General features: G+C 51.3%; 1 protein-coding gene across 1 annotated transcript in view; it reads left to right on the forward strand.

Annotated features, from left to right (window-relative positions):
- The window catches only part of LOC133524719 (cytokine-like nuclear factor N-PAC), a 122551-nt gene that overhangs the window by 96435 nt on the left and 2792 nt on the right, over positions 1–23324 (forward strand). The window contains exons 8-11 of the mRNA XM_061860859.1: positions 564–674; positions 10973–11116; positions 11853–11976; positions 12793–12972. Coding sequence (XP_061716843.1) covers positions 564–674; positions 10973–11116; positions 11853–11976; positions 12793–12972 — 559 coding nt within the window. The remainder of the gene's footprint in view (positions 1–563; positions 675–10972; positions 11117–11852; positions 11977–12792; positions 12973–23324) is intronic.

Raw genomic sequence — 23324 nt, forward strand, 5'->3', positions numbered from 1 at the left:
ATGACTCGTTGGGTTTAGTGTTTCGCACGAAGGGGGCATTGCCAAGATGGCGTCGTTCGCGTGGCGGCCGCCCGGTCGTTGACGTGAGCCGGCTCGCGTATCGATTCGCGCCGCGGGGCAACGCGCGCCGCCATCTAGTGGGGGATTGTGGGATCTGGGATTGCTGGTGTGTTCATAGATGGCGTGGTTATCAAATTTAAGTTGTTTGTTACTGAATTTGTGTATATTTATCGTTACTTATTATGTTAACCTCATTTAAAGTTTGTCAGTACATAACGTATGTTTGTATATTTAGACAATATACAGCTTCACATTGCATAATCTCCTCGCTTAATTGTTTGTATCGAATACTTTTTAGATATTTGCTGTAACTATCTTTCCAAATGGCGATATAAGAAAAAAAAACTATGAGAGAAACTTTATATTTTATATTCATAGGTCGGATATACATGGTAATACCTACCTGTGTAACCCTTTCTGTTCAAGTCAAAGAACTTTACTTTTATTTGCCCCTAATGACATATAAACTGTCTTGCTAAATATGTTTATGACTGTTGTTACAGTGCAAGGACTTCGAGAAGGTTGGCGCGACAGTAGCTGTGACTCCGTGCGACGTGGTCGAGGAGGCCGACATCACCTTCTCGTGCGTCGCGGACCCACAGGCAGCTAAGGAGGTACATATTATATTATACACATAGATTTAAGATTAGGTCCTATGCATGTTATATTGCTATGCCTTAGGGTCCATGTGGAACTACCCAGACTTTGTAATATCTATATTACCATGGTTGCAATAAATGAATATGATATGATGATCTTAGTAGGCTACACTGATGCGAATTCGCATCTCGCTCTGGTGTGTGAGCGAGACGGCGGTATACACGTATATAGTGATGTGCTGCTTACACACCGGAGCGGGGTGCGGGGATCCGCGTCCAATGGGTACTTAATGTGAAAGGTGAAGGTTACGAGGCGACCTTGCACCATTATAGGTCACTGAGACTTCGGTAAACTTGTGGGGTTTCCGTGTTAGCGAAGATAATTAAAGAAAGGACGCTTACCACGAGGAGTTTCGTACATTGAACCGCGTGTTCCTATCCCTACACGCGCATAATTACACCTCAACAACATAACCAACAATCAAGGCAACAACCTCTTGCGTTTAGTGTTAGAGTCGCCTTCTGGAAACACTGGGTCGATGCACATATGGAATCCAGAGGCTTAGTATATAATTTATTACAATTTAGTATAGGCTTTACTAACATAGGATTATGGGAATGTACACTAATATATACTATGGAGTATGGACACGGTCTGAAATAAATTGAATTAGCCAAACAAATAAAATCCAAAATTTGCCACTGAAATTAAAACCTGTAGTGCAGGGAATACAGTTGATTTTATTTTGTTTGAATATTGAGCGAAACAAAAAAAATGCAACTTTGTTCCAATTGAATATGATTTAAATTTCATCGAACTGAATAAGTCCTATAGGTAGGACCTTGAGTTTTACGAGGATACTGCTGTACCGCTCGCACAGTCACATTGACTGCCGGCATCATGAGGTGTCCCAGCAATATAATTACGCGCGTGCGATGGAGAATTGAACAGGCGGGTCAATGTACGAAATTCCTCGTGCCCAGCCACTAAAGCAAATTAAATCATCACCATGCCACGAATCATCGTCGCCCACAAGGTAACCCCAGTTCAAGTTCCCAAAGTCCCAGTAACCTATATACCGGCGTAAGGTCGCCGAGCAACCTTTACCTATTACATTACCTCTCTTATGTTCTGTTATGTCTCTGTTTGACCTAATGGTTGACTGGTAGAGAATGCCTTTTGGCATTAAGTTCGCCATTTGTACATTTTTCTTTATGTGTGCAATAAAGTTTAAATAAATAAATAATAAATAAATACCTGAGTCTGCACATTAAATGTGGAGCTGCACACCGCTTCGATGTGCGAATGGGATGTGGCTATACCTAAATATCTATTTTTTTTACTTGTTTCGTGCGTAAAGTCGGACCAAGCTGACTCTGCATGGCATTTATTTGCAATGACAAAGTGTGGCTATTTCATTAGTAATGTCAATTTTCTACGAAAATATGACACGTATGTATTATAACACTCGACGCGTCGGCGACCTACAAGGTATAACTAAAGGATATTCAAGACGGGACAATTAAATTGCCAATTTAATCATAAAATATATCAATCTCAGCTAGCGTCCGCGGGTCTACACGTACAAAATATAATAGTGTCATCGTTTTTAAGGACATTTTTGCATCCGGACCATTTAATTGCCAATTTGATTGTCAATCTCATCTTGCGTCCACATGTACAAAATTTAAAAGTAAAATTGGCGAGCCAATGTCCTTGAATTAAAGTTTTGCGTTCGAACTACAAAATTAAATTGTCAATTTAATCAGATTGTGCGTAAAATGGTCCCTGGGCTTATCCGTGACAGTTCAAATACCCCGAAGTCCTAATGACCTATATCGGCGTAAGGTCGCCGCACAACCTTTACCTTCGCATTAGCTAATGGTTCGTTTACATAAAGCATTTGCTTATTGTTACGGCGTATAACTATTGTGTGTGCGTTGACATTATTAAGGCGCCCCATTGAATTGGAGTGGATTGGAGTTAAATTAGCCTCTACGTAATCAAATACAACTTTGACGAATATAAATTGTAAAGTACTTAGAAATGTCCACCTACACACTTTTTGCAGTTGAAATTAATTATAACTTCATGAGAATGGAATATAATAAATGGGTCGTATGCTTTTCAGAATTTTTAATGAATCAGTTAATGAAAACAATGTTACTCGTATTTCTTCTGGGCCTATTATAATGGTTATAAATTATTATTTCTAAGGATCTTTAAAAATGTAGTCTCAGAATTTGGTATTGTAAAAACGTGTTAGTAACCTCCTAGCATATTTGGCAGTGACCCTGCCTATGGAGTAGGACGTCCTGGGATCGAATCCCAGTAAGGGCATTAATATTTGTTCCTGAGATATTGATGTTATCCATGTATCTAAGTATGTGTTTGTCTATGTATATATGTATGTGTGTATGTATATCGTCGCCTGGTGCCCACAGTACAATGTTTGCTAAATTTGGAGCAGGTTCTTTCGTGTAAAATTGTCCCTAATATTTGTTTTTATTTTTTAATGGATTTATGGCGCTGAAATAACAATTTCAGACATTTTAGGAACACACTACAAGGAATCACTACACCTTATAATTAATTTATAAAACATAGTCCCCCGCCGCGTCTGTGTGTATGTATGTTCGCGAAAATCTCAAAAACTACTGAACGGATTTTGCTGTTTTCACCAATCAATAGAGTGATTCTCGAGGAAGGTTGAGGTGTATAATTTGTTTGTGTAACCGTGGGAAGCCGGGGCGGGTCGCTAGTAATTGGGTGAATCAACTATTTTTGTTTTGTTATCCTGTCCCGTTGTCCAAGGGACAACAGTGGCACAGTTTGTTTGAAGAGACGTTGTATGCCATTCTATTAACATGCTTAGTAGGGGGCCCATTATGGACATTGGTTATAACGACCACAAAAACGCAAGTTTGATACATTTAAGTACCATAAAATCAGTATTTCAATGAACTTTTGTCCCCTGGACAACTAATCGTAACCATGGCAACGAGTGACGCTAAAAAGTTGATTCTCCTAATTGCATATGACAATCATTGTGACGTTGACGTCAATTCCAAGCGACATTGTAGTTGTTAAAGCGTATACAACTATAAATACCTTCAAGTGTACACAGGTTTTCATCGCAATATAATTGGCTTAGCTGTTGTAAAAGTTAATATACATACATGACAATACGAGGCTGCCTCTTAATTGTAGTATAATTATTGTGTTGCGCCAGAACACAACTGTCTGAACTTGTTAACAATTTATACTCTTAACGATATTTTAATATGTTTCCCAATCGGGTTGTTTCCTATACATACATTAAATTGTTTCAAAGCGATCATGAAATCAGGGACCAAAACCAGTTACCAACAATGGAATTGTTTTGAGAAACCCTATCAGTTCGGAAACCATATCGAAAGTGTAGTCAAATCAATAGTTAATGTTGGGAAAGCGCTTATCATATCAAAAAGCCTTAATAAGGTTTGCTTGTCCAGTGTTTTTAGTTAGTAAGTCTAGTTCTTCAAGTTATTGTCATCTCTATAGCCAAGACTTATATTAACACTTAAACGGTAAATGGTATACATGTATATTGAAGCACGTGGTCCTCCTGCTGTTTAACGGAAGAGATAGCAATAGAGAAGGAAAACTTGAAACAAACCCGGCTCGGTGCCAGCCGTTATGCACCTGCAGCCGATCCGACTCCGCGCGTATCGACTTGTCTTTCCCGCGGACCCAGTCGGTGAGGTCGAGAGAGAGTCACAGGTCTTGGGCAGCCCTGTGTCTCTTCGCTTGTGTCCCAGGCGATGCAGTGTCTGTGGAGAGGTCACTTCACCCACGACGGCTTTGCCGCGTGGAAAACAACACGGGGAGTGGCAGTGACCAGTTATAAGTCCAAACGTATAGGCGTAAGTTAGGACGCTAGGGGTCACTCCTGACAGTGGGAGGGTCCATCGTAGGCCCACTGATCAGTTACCGCCCGCTTAAGCCGGGCAGCCCCCGGTCAGTTAGGTACTGATCCGCCTCGGTGCCGGTCTGTTCCTTTTGGGTGTGGGGAGCACTAGCCTTCAACTAGACGATCGGTGTCGTAACATGCTTCACCTGCTGAACAACGGTCTAAAACAAAAAATACTACAACTCGCTTATCCATGCGCATTGCGACATGGAATGTCCGTACCATGAGGACAGGCCTTCCGGACACCGTGGGAGGCTCTAGTAACAGCAACGCATGCGACCTGCGTAAGACTGCTGTAATCAGCATGGAATTACATAGGCTAAATATATCAATAGCAGCCCTGCAAGAAACCAGGCTACCTGATGAAGGTTCACTGCGTGAGGCACAATACACCTTCTTTTGGAGGGGTAAGGGGACTGATGCTGTTCGTGAGCACGGTGTTGGCTTCGCCGTTCGCAGCGATCTGCTTAAAGCAATCGAAAAGCCTCTTGGGGTCTCTGAGCGTATCATGATGTTGCGAGTTAACACAAACAGCGGCTACATTACACTTATCTCCGCGTACGCTCCAACACTAACATCAGCGGATGAGGCCAAGGACCGATTTTACGAGCAGCTCCATGAAACTGTGCGTAGGGTAAAATCTTCCGATCGCTTGTACGTATTAGGCGATTTTAATGCTAGAGTCGGTCAAGACCGTGTTCCGTGGCTTGATTGTATTGGTGAACACGGTATTGGTAAACAAAACGAAAATGGTCAGCGCTTGCTAGAGTTTTGTTCTAGGAACCTACTGTGCGTCACCAATACATACTTTAAGGGCAAACTATCTCGCCAAGTTTCATGGAAACACCCTCGCTCGGGTCATTGGCATCAGCTGGACATGATCCTCTCCAGAAGGAGACACCTCCGCGAGACACTCCACACCAGAACTTTTCACAGTGCAGAATGTGACACCGATCACTCCTTGGTAGTGGCGCGTGTTGCCTTCACTCACAAGAAAATCCATTCGTCCAGACCTTCTGGTAAGAAGAAACTTAATGTTTTTAATACCAGAAATGACGAACTGGTCAGTAAATTTGAGGAGTTGGTAAGAAGCGCGCAGTCAACCTGGAGTGAGAATGCACAAGCAGATGACACGTGGAGGAGTGTCAGATCGTTGCTGACGGACACTGCGGGCTCAGTTTTCGGCTATCGGGAAATAAAAACCCAGGATTGGTTTGCTGAAAATGCAGAGCATTTAAAACCTTTGGTCGACTACAAGCGCGAAGCTGCACTAAAACACCGCATGAGACCTACACCGGAAACTCGGGAAAACCTTAAAAACACCACGTCGACGTTGCAGCGCAATGCACGACACTTCGCAAACGTGTACTGGACGAATGTGTGCACAAATATCCAAAAGTGCGTCGACGCCGGTAACTTCAGCGGTGTTTATTCGGGCATCAAGCAGGTTCTAGGTCCTGTGCCTAAAAAGACAGCCCCTCTCAAAGAAGTGGATGGCACTATCATAACTGATAGCTGCCGTCAACTCAAGCGATGGGTGGAACATTACACCGAACTCTATTCGAATCCAATTGCTATTGACTCAATGGCCTTAGTACATACGCCAAAGCTAGCAACTTGGTTCGAACTAGATGTACCACCCTCTGTAGAGGAATTTCATAAGGCTATAAAGCAGCTGAAACGTGGAAAGAGTCCAGGCAATGACGGTACTCAAGCCGACATCATAAGGCTCGAGTGTGTGGGTCCGATTCTGCATAGTCTGTTGCGGAAATGCTGGGAGGAGGGAAAATTCCCACAGGATATGCGCGATGCTAATATCGTCACACTTTACAAAGGGAGGGGAGACCGCGGTGATTGCAACAATTACCGAGGCATTTCCCTCCTTAGTATCGTGGGCAAGTTATTCGGTCGGGTAGTACTATCAAGACTACAGCAACTTGCCGATCGCGTATATCCCGAAAGTCAGTGTGGATTCCGTGCCCAGCGTTCCACAACGGATATGATCTTTACACTTCGGCAAATCCAAGAAAAATGTAGAGAACAGAAAACACCTTTGGTTGTCGCATTCGTTGACCTAAATAAGGCCTTCGACACAGTTAGCCGAGAAGGGCTTTATTCTGTATTGGAACACATCGGATGCCCACCAAATCTCGTGAATCTTGTGAAGTCCTTTCACGAAGGTATGCAAGGTGCAGTGGTGTTCGACGGTACCGTGTCTGACCCGTTCCCTATGCGTCGAGGCGTTCGGCAAGGCTGCGTACTGGCCCCTACCCTGTTTGGTATATTCTTCTCGTTGCTGCTAAAAACTGCTTTCGGTGACGACCAACAGGGTATCCATCTGCATACAAGGGCCGATGGGAAACTTTACAACGTTTCCCTTCTAAAGTCTAAGCGAAAACGAGACAATTTATTCGTTGACAACTTGCTCTTTGCTGACGACGCAGCCTTCATCGCCACATCACAGTTTGAGCTTCAAACTATTATGGACAAATTTTCTCGGGCCTGTGATCTGTTCTTTATGTCCATCAATCCCCGGAAAACTGTTGTATTGGCTCAAGGGTGTGCGGAAATACCGACGATCGTGTTGGATGGCGCCCCGCTGGAGTCAGTCGAAAAGTTTTGTTACCTCGGGTCGACGGTGACTAGTAATCTCTCACCGGATGCGGAAATCGACGTTCGAATCGGAAAAGCCGCGACGATGTTTGGGAAGTTGAGTACAAGAGTATGGCAAAATAAACATCTAACTAGGAAAACCAAGATGATCGTTTACCAAACGTGCATCCTGAGCATACTCTTGTATGGGGCTGAGACTTGGACATCGTACGCCAAGCACGAGCGTCGTCTCAACGCTTTCCACATGCGCTGCATCCGGAACATTTTAGATATAAATTGGAAGGACAAGGTTACGAACGAGAGGGTTCTGGAGATTGCTCAGCTACCCAGCCTCTTTGCGCTGCTAAAGCAGAGACGCTTACGTTGGCTGGGGCATGTGCATCGAATGCAACCTTCTCGTTTGCCGCGACGTGTTTTACTTGGCGCCATAGCTGATGCCAAGAGAAGCGTCGGTCGGCCTATGTTACGGCATAAGGACTGCGCCAAGCGAGACATGCACGCCTTCAACATCCCTGTTCATAAATGGGAGGAGCTTGCCGAGGACAGAGATAAGTGGCGCAAACTGGTGTTCGACGGACGTAAAATCCATGATGAGGCTTGGTTTAAGACACTTGCTAGTAAGCGAGCCAAGCGTCATCAGCCCGACACCTGTTCGCCACGGACATACTACACCTGCCTGGCTTGTGGTCGTGTTTGCCGCTCCCGTATTGGCCTACACAGCCATGAAAAGCGCTGCCGCCCTACCTGACACTGTTTGAATAGTCTGTAATAGACTCAAAGGCCAATGATGATATTGAAGCTATCGTACAAACTATTCTATACAGAAATCATATTAAAATTGATCAACCTTATTCAAAACTGTTTCCATATCGATAGGCTACAGGAATAGTAGGCACAGGAACACAATGAAAGGGTAACTACATCACCTGGGCAGATATTTAATAGGGTTACCCTATCAAAAAATCAAACAAGGGGTTTTGCCGGTCCCTGAATTCGGGGTTTCACGGTAACAAAACATTCGCAAGGATTTCGTGCTTATTCCAATGCCTGTATAACGTGAAGTTTTCATCACTTTACCAAACAGATACATCCAAAATTAAATTGGCGGATCACATTCACTTTTAATAAACACAACTTAGTGTCTTAATTGTTGCCACGCCACTCAAAGGAACTTTGGCGTCGCATTTACCACTTATTGACCGAACTGAAATTATAATATATTCATTCGTTCAATATAAATCGTTCACTGCGCATAACTTTCACCCATAGTTCTAATTGCCACATAAGGTAATCGTGAGATCTCTTATGGATTCAATTTAGAACCAAAAATAGGCTGCAATTTTTCTCCTGGTTCTATATTGGTTGCCTAAGGGTTCTTTCCATCTATATAGAACTAAGTCATGGCTATATATTTCACTTAAGTATCTAAATAGATATGATATACGAGCTATTTCCCGCCCCGTGTGCTACTTGGGTGAAGAAACTAAATGAAACATGTTTTTGAGATACCAATTATTTTAAAATTAATTTTTATACTAAACGTGTAAAATGTAAGAAATCATTGAGTTCGACAGCTGAAGTTGACAGCGCAGTATGGCGCTATATGTTATATGTTAAATTAATTGTAAAATGTCACCGCAACAGAGTCACTTAATATATGAAGCCATCTACATTCGGTGTAAAATTCGGAACACATCAATCAATCAATCAATCATTTATTATTTCGTCATCATAGGTATAAAATACATTTAGTACAGGTGATAGGGTGTTTTTCATGTAGCAACTATGATTGTACCTTTCCGGCGTACGACATTTTAAAACATAACTACCTAAATAAATTCTACATCTAATACAATCAATGAATTTCTGCTCATATTAACTTTATAAGTACGAACTGATTGGACTGGCGGCATATTTTCGTAAATATGGAAATAGCTTCGCCCTCAGGGAGTGCCTAAAGCCCAAGGCTGGGTCGGCAGGGTGCCTCCGCGCCCTATTTTCGATACAACTAATGGCATAGCTTTGTCCATCAGAAAAACGGTAGCGTTTATCGAACCCGAATAACCTTTCCGCCTATTTCCGGGCTTGTGAGCTACTTAAATAACCATTTTGCGCCAACTTTGTTTTAATAGCTGAGATAATGAAATGACAGTACGGTTCTGACGATTTGTCCAACTTATCTGTAATTTATTTAAGTACAAAATCGCTACAATCAGCATCAAATAGATAGCCGCAGCCAAAGTGACCAGTAGGGCTAAGATGGTCGGCTCTTTATCATTTGTCACCATGCCTGTCACGTTCTAACAAATATTATTTCAACGTTATTTTTGTGGTATTTTTATAATAACGTTATTAAAGTTACAACAATAACATGTAGCAACATATACAAATGTCTCTGTTTGACCCAATGGTTGACTGGTAGAGAATGCCTTTTGGCATTAAGTTCCCCATTTGTAAATTTTCTTTATGTGTGCCATAAAGTTTAAATAAATAAATAAAGGTCTGAAAGTGACCATATACATAGCAACATTGGCAACACGTCCTCATTCCACGATACCGCCTTTGATGATGATGATGTTATATTTGGTGTAAAATATATTTTCATGTCTCATGCTCTGATAGTGGGCCCTTGTTGTTCTAAAAAGTGCAGAAAATGATACGCTTCTGCTCTAGAGCAGTTCTAAGTACTTTTTTTTTTACGATAATCATTTACAATTTTTGTTTTAAATGTTAATTGAAACTACCCTCAAGAAATACTACTGAAGTTTAGACTTAGCCGCTTTTATTTTACTATCCTCGTATTCGAAATGAAAAGTAGAGTGTTTAACTCGAGAGAAAGGAACCATTTCAGCCTCGGGCTATTGGCGCTCTCACTGCATTCGAGCGCCAAACTACCTTGACAGAAATGGGTGCCTTCATCCCTTGGTTAATAATCTACTATTTAAATGATCTATTCCAGCTAACCTTTAAACTAGGATAAATGTACAACACGGCTTAGTTTACTCATCTTCCTTTAATAAAAAATAGGTATTAAATAAATAAATAAATCTTTATTTACTTCAAACCTAATACAGAATGTGAGCTTTACATTAAACCCACTCCCATAAACTGATATCTAAAAGTAACGTAATCATAAAAACGCTCTCAATTTACATATAATGTTATTACGGCAGAGTGCATATTTTATGCCGTCTGCGATAAAGACTCAGGTAATCTAGGTTAAGTGCTCTGTGTCTAGCTTCAGTTGCGCATTAAACCTGATGCGTAGGTCTCATTCGAGTTATTAAAGTGTTTTTATCTTATATTACGATCAAGTAACGTATCAAAGGTAAGGGTAATTGGTCATTCAGTACGAGTTCTTGACAGAATAGAAATACCTCTATGGAAAGATTGCAAAACAAATTTCTCTTCTATTTCGATGTTAATCTTTTGTATGCTAAGCGTCGGTTGCGCCCACGGCCCAGCCACAGCTGCAGGCGTACATAGGCTACGGGGACTACTTACCATCGGGCGGGCAGGCCGTATGCTTATTTAAATATAAAAAAAAAGTTCACACATTCAGGTAATTTGATAGTATGGAAAATTGCGTAGCTAGTGGACACGTGGACAGAGGTCCATTGACGTTGATCAGTCTATCAATTGTAGTGGTGCAACTGCTCCTAAGAGCGCTTAAACTCTTCGTGCCCATAGGGTAAGGCGGTCAATGTAATCTTCGTGCTTTCTAATAGGTGTCTTTATTATTTACAGATGGTATTCGGCAACTGCGGCGTGCTCCACTGCCCGTCGCTGGAAGGCAAGGGCTACGTGGAGATGACCAGCGTGGACGCGGACACCAGCCACGACATCGTTGAGGCCGTGGGAGGCAAGGGCGGGCGTTATCTGGAGGCACAGGTAGATACAAAATATAAAAATTAAATATAGGTCTTCTGTACAATTTGTACCCTTTGACCGTCGAAGGCGTCAACTGACGCACGCAGCCACATCACGATATCAATTTTCGTGCATTCCGAAGTTTACGATGACGCGGCGTACACGATAGGATGGACGTTCAAAGGATTAAAGAACACGTAGGTAACGTATACTTACTGCTGTAATGACCCGAAGTTTACCTTGGCGTCCGACCCCATAGACAGCCATGCTAGTCTGACCAAAGTTGTTTCTGTGCAATCGATTGTGCTGAATTCACTTTTTTTGCGCTTCGTCTCTAGCAGGACCTAGGGCGTCCAGACGCTTTCCACACTGCACGATCGTCATTTATCCGGACTACGCGCCCTAGTAATTTTATTCCAGATAACGTTAACGTATTTAAACATTTAAAAGTAATGCGTGGAAAAGGTAGAAGCGATAGAGCGCTGACCCTTTTAAATAAATAAATAAAAATAAGTAAATCTTATAAGACATTTTACAAAAAATTACTAAGTCCCACGGTAAGCTTAATAAGGCTTGTGTTGTGGGTATTTAGACAACGACATTTAAAGTCTAAATATCTAAATTTTGTGTGATGTAATTAATGTATGACCCCTTTTGCATATTCGCACAATAGAAAATCAGATAACGATATTTTTATATTCGATCTTCGCGACGTACTATTTACAAATTTGTAACTCTAAAACCCTCGTAATTCCAGATCCAAGGCTCAAAGACGCAAGCGGAAGAAGGCACGCTGATCGTGCTGGCGGCCGGCGACCGGTCGCTGTTCGACGACTGCCAGTCGTGCTTCAAGGCCATGAGCAAGAACTCCTTCTACCTCGGTAGTGGTCCACGTCTCCGATGCGCGCCGGGCGCTTGCCCGCTCACGGATTTGACGCCGCACGCCGCTTTAACTTTACCTGACTATTTATTTACTTTTGACTTGACCGCTGACCCTTCCCGGTGTTGGTTATGATCAAAGTTGTGCCGTTCTCGGGAATGTTCTCCGTTTACTATGGGGAATATTCTCGAGCGAGAACGTTCTCCATAAAACAGAGAACGTTGTCGAGAACGGCACAACTATAGTTATGATTATGTCGCGGGTTCCACCGTAGAGTCAGAACTACGGAGCGTCAGTCATTTCGGATGACAAGCTGTTTAACTGACTCAAAGAAGAGGTGTTTTACATAAAACCGTGGTGACGTCAGGTTTTCTAATGTTTTACTTTTATTTGGCGACAGTGCGGTTTCAAATAGATTTTGTAGTCGTTTTTATTTACATTTCTGTTTCGTAGTTGTAGCATTAGCTGTTTCTTTTGTTGTTCACTGTTAGCGGGCAATGCCGAGAGCCTAATTTTAGTTTATTTTAAGTGTGCATGTTAATTTATATTTTATACTTGACTACAAATTATCACTCCCTCATGTAAAAACAGAATGATTATCACATTCTGTTTTTACAGTGTAAACTCTTCAAAATATTCGTTTTTAAAGCACATATTTACATTTATTAAAAGTTTATATTGCTGCTAAAATATAATCCAATTCATATCGTTTAATTTCATTTATTCAGAAACTTTGCTTGTCTTTTGATCTTCTCCGATCATCTTACTGTTTAGGTTATAGTAAACGGTACCGTAAATTTGTCCCTCTCCGCTCCAGGCGATATCGGCAACGCTTCCAAAATGAACTCCGTGCTGCAAGTGGTGGGCGGCGTGTCGCTGGCCGCGCTGGCCGAGGGGCTCGCGCTGGCCGACCGCGCCGGCCTCAACCAGGCCGACCTGCTCGACGTGCTGGCGCTCACCCCGCTGGCCAGCCCGCATCTCATCCTCAAGGGCAGAGGTACATATAGTAGTCTATAAGCATTGGTGGAAGGCCTCGCTCTAGCCGACCGCGCCGGCCTCAACCAGGCCGACCTGCTCGACGTGCTGGCGCTCACCCCGCTGGCCAGCCCGCATCTCATCCTCAAGGGCAGAGGTACATATAGTAGTCTATAAGCATTGGTGGAAGGCCTCGCTCTAGCCGACCGCGCCGGCCTCAACCAGGCCGACCTGCTCGACGTGCTGGCGCTCACCCCGCTGGCCAGCCCGCATCTCATCCTCAAGGGCAGAGGTACATATAGTAGTCTATAAGCATTGGTGGAAGGCCTCGCTCTAGCCGACCGCGCCGGCCTCAACCAGGCCGACCTGCTCGACGTGCTGGCGCTCACCCCGCTGGCCAGCCCGCATCTCATCCTCAAGGGCAGAGGTACATATAGTAGTCTATAAGCATTGGTGGAAGGCCTCGCTCTAGCCGACCGCGCCGGCCTCAACCAGGCCGACCTGCTCGACGTGCTGGCGCTCACCCCGCTGGCCAGCCCGCATCTCATCCTCAAGGGCAGAGGTACATATAGTAGTCTATAAGCATTGGTGGAAGGCCTCGCTCTAGCCGACCGCGCCGGCCTCAACCAGGCCGACCTGCTCGACGTGCTGGCGCTCACCCCGCTGGCCAGCCCGCATCTCATCCTCAAGGGCAGAGGTACATATAGTAGTCTATAAGCATTGGTGGAAGGCCTCGCTCTAGCCGACCGCGCCGGCCTCAACCAGGCCGACCTGCTGGACGTGCTGGCGCTCACCCCGCTGGCCAGCCCGCATCTCATCCTCAAGGGCAGAGGTACATATAGTAGTCTATAAGCATTGGTGGAAGGCCTCGCTCTAGCCGACCGCGCCGGCCTCAACCAGGCCGACCTGCTCGACGTGCTGGCGCTCACCCCGCTGGCCAGCCCGCATCTCATCCTCAAGGGCAGAGGTACATATAGTAGTCTATAAGCATTGGTGGAAGGCCTCGCTCTAGCCGACCGCGCCGGCCTCAACCAGGCCGACCTGCTCGACGTGCTGGCGCTCACCCCGCTGGCCAGCCCGCATCTCATCCTCAAGGGCAGAGGTACATATAGTAGTCTATAAGCATTGGTGGAAGGCCTCGCTCTAGCCGACCGCGCCGGCCTCAACCAGGCCGACCTGCTCGACGTGCTGGCGCTCACCCCGCTGGCCAGCCCGCATCTCATCCTCAAGGGCAGAGGTACATATAGTAGTCTATAAGCATTGGTGGAAGGCCTCGCTCTAGCCGACCGCGCCGGCCTCAACCAGGCCGACCTGCTCGACGTGCTGGCGCTCACCCCGCTGGCCAGCCCGCATCTCATCCTCAAGGGCAGAGGTACATATAGTAGTCTATAAGCATTGGTGGAAGGCCTCGCTCTAGCCGACCGCGCCGGCCTCAACCAGGCCGACCTGCTGGACGTGCTGGCGCTCACCCCGCTGGCCAGCCCGCATCTCATCCTCAAGGGCAGAGGTACATATAGTAGTCTATAAGCATTGGTGGAAGGCCTCGCTCTAGCCGACCGCGCCGGCCTCAACCAGGCCGACCTGCTCGACGTGCTGGCGCTCACCCCGCTGGCCAGCCCGCATCTCATCCTCAAGGGCAGAGGTACATATAGTAGTCTATAAGCATTGGTGGAAGGCCTCGCTCTAGCCGACCGCGCCGGCCTCAACCAGGCCGACCTGCTCGACGTGCTGGCGCTCACCCCGCTGGCCAGCCCGCATCTCATCCTCAAGGGCAGAGGTACATATAGTAGTCTATAAGCATTGGTGGAAGGCCTCGCTCTAGCCGACCGCGCCGGCCTCAACCAGGCCGACCTGCTGGACGTGCTGGCGCTCACCCCGCTGGCCAGCCCGCATCTCATCCTCAAGGGCAGAGGTACATATAGTAGTCTATAAGCATTGGTGGAAGGCCTCGCTCTAGCCGACCGCGCCGGCCTCAACCAGGCCGACCTGCTGGACGTGCTGGCGCTCACCCCGCTGGCCAGCCCGCATCTCATCCTCAAGGGCAGAGGTACATATAGTAGTCTATAAGCATTGGTGGAAGGCCTCGCTCTAGCCGACCGCGCCGGCCTCAACCAGGCCGACCTGCTGGACGTGCTGGCGCTCACCCCGCTGGCCAGCCCGCATCTCATCCTCAAGGGCAGAGGTACATATAGTAGTCTATAAGCATTGGTGGAAGGCCTCGCTCTAGCCGACCGCGCCGGCTTCAACCAGGCCGACCTGCTGGACGTGCTGGCGCTCACCCCGCTGGCCAGCCCGCATCTCATCCTCAAGGGCAGAGGTACATATAGTAGTCTATAAGCATTGGTGGAAGGCCTCGCTCTAGCCGACCGCGCCGGCCTCAACCAGGCCGACCTGCTGGACGTGCTGGCGCTCACCCCGCTGGCCAGCCCGCATCTCATCCTCAAGGGCAGAGGTACATATAGTAGTCTATAAGCATTGGTGGAAGGCCTCGCTCTAGCCGACCGCGCCGGCCTCAACCAGGCCGACCTGCTGGACGTGCTGGCGCTCACCCCGCTGGCCAGCCCGCATCTCATCCTCAAGGGCAGAGGTACATATAGTAGTCTATAAGCATTGGTGGAAGGCCTCGCTCTAGCCGACCGCGCCGGCCTCAACCAGGCCGACCTGCTGGACGTGCTGGCGCTCACCCCGCTGGCCAGCCCGCATCTCATCCTCAAGGGCAGAGGTACATATAGTAGTCTATAAGCATTGGTGGAAGGCCTCGCTCTAGCCGACCGCGCCGGCCTCAACCAGGCCGACCTGCTGGACGTGCTGGCGCTCACCCCGCTGGCCAGCCCGCATCTCATCCTCAAGGGCAGAGGTACATATAGTAGTCTATAAGCATTGGTGGAAGGCCTCGCTCTAGCCGACCGCGCCGGCCTCAACCAGGCCGACCTGCTGGACGTGCTGGCGCTCACCCCGCTGGCCAGCCCGCATCTCATCCTCAAGGGCAGAGGTACATATAGTAGTCTATAAGCATTGGTGGAAGGCCTCGCTCTAGCCGACCGCGCCGGCCTCAACCAGGCCGACCTGCTCGACGTGCTGGCGCTCACCCCGCTGGCCAGCCCGCATCTCATCCTCAAGGGCAGAGGTACATATAGTAGTCTATAAGCATTGGTGGAAGGCCTCGCTCTAGCCGACCGCGCCGGCCTCAACCAGGCCGACCTGCTCGACGTGCTGGCGCTCACCCCGCTGGCCAGCCCGCATCTCATCCTCAAGGGCAGAGGTACATATAGTAGTCTATAAGCATTGGTGGAAGGCCTCGCTCTAGCCGACCGCGCCGGCCTCAACCAGGCCGACCTGCTCGACGTGCTGGCGCTCACCCCGCTGGCCAGCCCGCATCTCATCCTCAAGGGCAGAGGTACATATAGTAGTCTATAAGCATTGGTGGAAGGCCTCGCTCTAGCCGACCGCGCCGGCCTCAACCAGGCCGACCTGCTCGACGTGCTGGCGCTCACCCCGCTGGCCAGCCCGCATCTCATCCTCAAGGGCAGAGGTACATATAGTAGTCTATAAGCATTGGTGGAAGGCCTCGCTCTAGCCGACCGCGCCGGCCTCAACCAGGCCGACCTGCTGGACGTGCTGGCGCTCACCCCGCTGGCCAGCCCGCATCTCATCCTCAAGGGCAGAGGTACATATAGTAGTCTATAAGCATTGGTGGAAGGCCTCGCTCTAGCCGACCGCGCCGGCCTCAACCAGGCCGACCTGCTGGACGTGCTGGCGCTCACCCCGCTGGCCAGCCCGCATCTCATCCTCAAGGGCAGAGGTACATATAGTAGTCTATAAGCATTGGTGGAAGGCCTCGCTCTAGCCGACCGCGCCGGCCTCAACCAGGCCGACCTGCTGGACGTGCTGGCGCTCACCCCGCTGGCCAGCCCGCATCTCATCCTCAAGGGCAGAGGTACATATAGTAGTCTATAAGCATTGGTGGAAGGCCTCGCTCTAGCCGACCGCGCCGGCCTCAACCAGGCCGACCTGCTGGACGTGCTGGCGCTCACCCCGCTGGCCAGCCCGCATCTCATCCTCAAGGGCAGAGGTACATATAGTAGTCTATAAGCATTGGTGGAAGGCCTCGCTCTAGCCGACCGCGCCGGCCTCAACCAGGCCGACCTGCTGGACGTGCTGGCGCTCACCCCGCTGGCCAGCCCGCATCTCATCCTCAAGGGCAGAGGTACATATAGTAGTCTATAAGCATTGGTGGAAGGCCTCGCTCTAGCCGACCGCGCCGGCCTCAACCAGGCCGACCTGCTGGACGTGCTGGCGCTCACCCCGCTGGCCAGCCCGCATCTCATCCTCAAGGGCAGAGGTACATATAGTAGTCTATAAGCATTGGTGGAAGGCCTCGCTCTAGCCGACCGCGCCGGCCTCAACCAGGCCGACCTGCTGGACGTGCTGGCGCTCACCCCGCTGGCCAGCCCGCATCTCATCCTCAAGGGCAGAGGTACATATAGTAGTCTATAAGCATTGGTGGAAGGCCTCGCTCTAGCCGACCGCGCCGGCCTCAACCAGGCCGACCTGCTGGACGTGCTGGCGCTCACCCCGCTGGCCAGCCCGCATCTCATCCTCAAGGGCAGAGGTACATATAGTAGTCTATAAGCATTGGTGGAAGGCCTCGCTCTAGCCGACCGCGCCGGCCTCAACCAGGCCGACCTGCTGGACGTGCTGGCGCTCACCCCGCTGGCCAGCCCGCATCTCATCCTCAAGGGCAGAGGTACATATAGTAGTCTATAAGCATTGGTGGAAGGCCTCGCTCTAGCCGACCGCGCCGGCCTCAACCAGGCCGACCTGCTGGACGTGCTGGCGCTCACCCCGCTGGCCAGCCCGCATCTCATCCTCAAGGGCAGAGGTACATATAGTAGTCTATAAGCATTGGTGGAAGGCCTCGCTCTAGCCGACCGCGCCGGCCTCAACCAGGCCGACCTGCTGGACGTGCTGGCGCTCACCCCGCTGGCCAGCCCGCATCTCATCCTCAAGGGCAGAGGTACATATAGTAGTCTATAAGCATTGGTGGAAGGCCTCGCTCTAGCCGACCGCGCCGGCCTCAACCAGGCCGACCTGCTGGACGTGCTGGCGCTCACCCCGCTGGCCAGCCCGCATCTCATCCTCAAGGGCAGAGGTACATATAGTAGTCTATAAGCATTGGTGGAAGGCCTCGCTCTAGCCGACCGCGCCGGCCTCAACCAGGCCGACCTGCTCGACGTGCTGGCGCTCACCCCGCTGGCCAGCCCGCATCTCATCCTCAAGGGCAGAGGTACATATAGTAGTCTATAAGCATTGGTGGAAGGCCTCGCTCTAGCCGACCGCGCCGGCCTCAACCAGGCCGACCTGCTCGACGTGCTGGCGCTCACCCCGCTGGCCAGCCCGCATCTCATCCTCAAGGGCAGAGGTACATATAGTAGTCTATAAGCATTGGTGGAAGGCCTCGCTCTAGCCGACCGAGCCGGCCTCAACCAGGCCGACCTGCTCGACGTGCTGGCGCTCACCCCGCTGGCCAGCCCGCATCTCATCCTCAAGGGCAGAGGTACATATAGTAGTCTATAAGCATTGGTGGAAGGCCTCGCTCTAGCCGACCGCGCCGGCCTCAACCAGGCCGACCTGCTGGACGTGCTGGCGCTCACCCCGCTGGCCAGCCCGCATCTCATCCTCAAGGGCAGAGGTACATATAGTAGTCTATAAGCATTGGTGGAAGGCCTCGCTCTAGCCGACCGCGCCGGCCTCAACCAGGCCGACCTGCTCGACGTGCTGGCGCTCACCCCGCTGGCCAGCCCGCATCTCATCCTCAAGGGCAGAGGTACATATAGTAGTCTATAAGCATTGGTGGAAGGCCTCGCTCTAGCCGACCGCGCCGGCCTCAACCAGGCCGACCTGCTGGACGTGCTGGCGCTCACCCCGCTGGCCAGCCCGCATCTCATCCTCAAGGGCAGAGGTACATATAGTAGTCTATAAGCATTGGTGGAAGGCCTCGCTCTAGCCGACCGCGCCGGCCTCAACCAGGCCGACCTGCTGGACGTGCTGGCGCTCACCCCGCTGGCCAGCCCGCATCTCATCCTCAAGGGCAGAGGTACATATAGTAGTCTATAAGCATTGGTGGAAGGCCTCGCTCTAGCCGACCGCGCCGGCCTCAACCAGGCCGACCTGCTGGACGTGCTGGCGCTCACCCCGCTGGCCAGCCCGCATCTCATCCTCAAGGGCAGAGGTACATATAGTAGTCTATAAGCATTGGTGGAAGGCCTCGCTCTAGCCGACCGCGCCGGCCTCAACCAGGCCGACCTGCTGGACGTGCTGGCGCTCACCCCGCTGGCCAGCCCGCATCTCATCCTCAAGGGCAGAGGTACATATAGTAGTCTATAAGCATTGGTGGAAGGCCTCGCTCTAGCCGACCGCGCCGGCCTCAACCAGGCCGACCTGCTGGACGTGCTGGCGCTCACCCCGCTGGCCAGCCCGCATCTCATCCTCAAGGGCAGAGGTACATATAGTAGTCTATAAGCATTGGTGGAAGGCCTCGCTCTAGCCGACCGCGCCGGCCTCAACCAGGCCGACCTGCTCGACGTGCTGGCGCTCACCCCGCTGGCCAGCCCGCATCTCATCCTCAAGGGCAGAGGTACATATAGTAGTCTATAAGCATTGGTGGAAGGCCTCGCTCTAGCCGACCGCGCCGGCCTCAACCAGGCCGACCTGCTCGACGTGCTGGCGCTCACCCCGCTGGCCAGCCCGCATCTCATCCTCAAGGGCAGAGGTACATATAGTAGTCTATAAGCATTGGTGGAAGGCCTCGCTCTAGCCGACCGCGCCGGCCTCAACCAGGCCGACCTGCTCGACGTGCTGGCGCTCACCCCGCTGGCCAGCCCGCATCTCATCCTCAAGGGCAGAGGTACATATAGTAGTCTATAAGCATTGGTGGAAGGCCTCGCTCTAGCCGACCGCGCCGGCCTCAACCAGGCCGACCTGCTGGACGTGCTGGCGCTCACCCCGCTGGCCAGCCCGCATCTCATCCTCAAGGGCAGAGGTACATATAGTAGTCTATAAGCATTGGTGGAAGGCCTCGCTCTAGCCGACCGCGCCGGCCTCAACCAGGCCGACCTGCTCGACGTGCTGGCGCTCACCCCGCTGGCCAGCCCGCATCTCATCCTCAAGGGCAGAGGTACATATAGTAGTCTATAAGCATTGGTGGAAGGCCTCGCTCTAGCCGACCGCGCCGGCCTCAACCAGGCCGACCTGCTGGACGTGCTGGCGCTCACCCCGCTGGCCAGCCCGCATCTCATCCTCAAGGGCAGAGGTACATATAGTAGTCTATAAGCATTGGTGGAAGGCCTCGCTCTAGCCGACCGCGCCGGCCTCAACCAGGCCGACCTGCTGGACGTGCTGGCGCTCACCCCGCTGGCCAGCCCGCATCTCATCCTCAAGGGCAGAGGTACATATAGTAGTCTATAAGCATTGGTGGAAGGCCTCGCTCTAGCCGACCGCGCCGGCCTCAACCAGGCCGACCTGCTCGACGTGCTGGCGCTCACCCCGCTGGCCAGCCCGCATCTCATCCTCAAGGGCAGAGGTACATATAGTAGTCTATAAGCATTGGTGGAAGGCCTCGCTCTAGCCGACCGCGCCGGCCTCAACCAGGCCGACCTGCTCGACGTGCTGGCGCTCACCCCGCTGGCCAGCCCGCATCTCGTCCTCAAGGGCAGAGGTACATATAGTAGTCTATAAGCATTGGTGGAAGGCCTCGCTCTAGCCGACCGCGCCGGCCTCAACCAGGCCGACCTGCTGGACGTGCTGGCGCTCACCCCGCTGGCCAGCCCGCATCTCGTCCTCAAGGGCAGAGGTACATATAGTAGTCTATAAGCATTGGTGGAAGGCCTCGCTCTAGCCGACCGCGCCGGCCTCAACCAGGCCGACCTGCTGGACGTGCTGGCGCTCACCCCGCTGGCCAGCCCGCATCTCATCCTCAAGGGCAGAGGTACATATAGTAGTCTATAAGCATTGGTGGAAGGCCTCGCTCTAGCCGACCGCGCCGGCCTCAACCAGGCCGACCTGCTGGACGTGCTGGCGCTCACCCCGCTGGCCAGCCCGCATCTCATCCTCAAGGGCAGAGGTACATATAGTAGTCTATAAGCATTGGTGGAAGGCCTCGCTCTAGCCGACCGCGCCGGCCTCAACCAGGCCGACCTGCTCGACGTGCTGGCGCTCACCCCGCTGGCCAGCCCGCATCTCATCCTCAAGGGCAGAGGTACATATAGTAGTCTATAAGCATTGGTGGAAGGCCTCGCTCTAGCCGACCGCGCCGGCCTCAACCAGGCCGACCTGCTCGACGTGCTGGCGCTCACCCCGCTGGCCAGCCCGCATCTCATCCTCAAGGGCAGAGGTACATATAGTAGTCTATAAGCATTGGTGGAAGGCCTCGCTCTAGCCGACCGCGCCGGCCTCAACCAGGCCGACCTGCTGGACGTGCTGGCGCTCACCCCGCTGGCCAGCCCGCATCTCATCCTCAAGGGCAGAGGTACATATAGTAGTCTATAAGCATTGGTGGAAGGCCTCGCTCTAGCCGACCGCGCCGGCCTCAACCAGGCCGACCTGCTCGACGTGCTGGCGCTCACCCCGCTGGCCAGCCCGCATCTCATCCTCAAGGGCAGAGGTACATATAGTAGTCTATAAGCATTGGTGGAAGGCCTCGCTCTAGCCGACCGCGCCGGCCTCAACCAGGCCGACCTGCTCGACGTGCTGGCGCTCACCCCGCTGGCCAGCCCGCATCTCATCCTCAAGGGCAGAGGTACATATAGTAGTCTATAAGCATTGGTGGAAGGCCTCGCTCTAGCCGACCGCGCCGGCCTCAACCAGGCCGACCTGCTCGACGTGCTGGCGCTCACCCCGCTGGCCAGCCCGCATCTCATCCTCAAGGGCAGAGGTACATATAGTAGTCTATAAGCATTGGTGGAAGGCCTCGCTCTAGCCGACCGCGCCGGCCTCAACCAGGCCGACCTGCTGGACGTGCTGGCGCTCACCCCGCTGGCCAGCCCGCATCTCATCCTCAAGGGCAGAGGTACATATAGTAGTCTATAAGCATTGGTGGAAGGCCTCGCTCTAGCCGACCGCGCCGGCCTCAACCAGGCCGACCTGCTCGACGTGCTGGCGCTCACCCCGCTGGCCAGCCCGCATCTCATCCTCAAGGGCAGAGGTACATATAGTAGTCTATAAGCATTGGTGGAAGGCCTCGCTCTAGCCGACCGCGCCGGCCTCAACCAGGCCGACCTGCTCGACGTGCTGGCGCTCACCCCGCTGGCCAGCCCGCATCTCATCCTCAAGGGCAGAGGTACATATAGTAGTCTATAAGCATTGGTGGAAGGCCTCGCTCTAGCCGACCGCGCCGGCCTCAACCAGGACGACCTGCTCGACGTGCTGGCGCTCACCCCGCTGGCCAGCCCGCATCTCATCCTCAAGGGCAGAGGTACATATAGTAGTCTATAAGCATTGGTGGAAGGCCTCGCTCTAGCCGACCGCGCCGGCCTCAACCAGGCCGACCTGCTCGACGTGCTGGCGCTCACCCCGCTGGCCAGCCCGCATCTCATCCTCAAGGGCAGAGGTACATATAGTAGTCTATAAGCATTGGTGGAAGGCCTCGCTCTAGCCGACCGCGCCGGCCTCAACCAGGCCGACCTGCTCGACGTGCTGGCGCTCACCCCGCTGGCCAGCCCGCATCTCATCCTCAAGGGCAGAGGTACATATAGTAGTCTATAAGCATTGGTGGAAGGCCTCGCTCTAGCCGACCGCGCCGGCCTCAACCAGGCCGACCTGCTGGACGTGCTGGCGCTCACCCCGCTGGCCAGCCCGCATCTCATCCTCAAGGGCAGAGGTACATATAGTAGTCTATAAGCATTGGTGGAAGGCCTCGCTCTAGCCGACCGCGCCGGCCTCAACCAGGCCGACCTGCTCGACGTGCTGGCGCTCACCCCGCTGGCCAGCCCGCATCTCATCCTCAAGGGCAGAGGTACATATAGTAGTCTATAAGCATTGGTGGAAGGCCTCGCTCTAGCCGACCGCGCCGGCCTCAACCAGGCCGACCTGCTCGACGTGCTGGCGCTCACCCCGCTGGCCAGCCCGCATCTCATCCTCAAGGGCAGAGGTACATATAGTAGTCTATAAGCATTGGTGGAAGGCCTCGCTCTAGCCGACCGCGCCGGCCTCAACCAGGCCGACCTGCTCGACGTGCTGGCGCTCACCTCTGCAATTGCTGAAGATATTGTCTTAGCTGATCGCTAGCCTCAACATACTGTATATAATTAGTTTACAAGGATGGAGTTTAGCCATACTGTACAAAATCATTATGAACAATTTTATCTGTGAGGTCGA

Source organism: Cydia pomonella, chromosome 14 (genome assembly GCF_033807575.1).
Source record: "Cydia pomonella isolate Wapato2018A chromosome 14, ilCydPomo1, whole genome shotgun sequence".
In the NCBI taxonomy this organism is placed as follows: domain Eukaryota; kingdom Metazoa; phylum Arthropoda; class Insecta; order Lepidoptera; family Tortricidae; genus Cydia; species Cydia pomonella.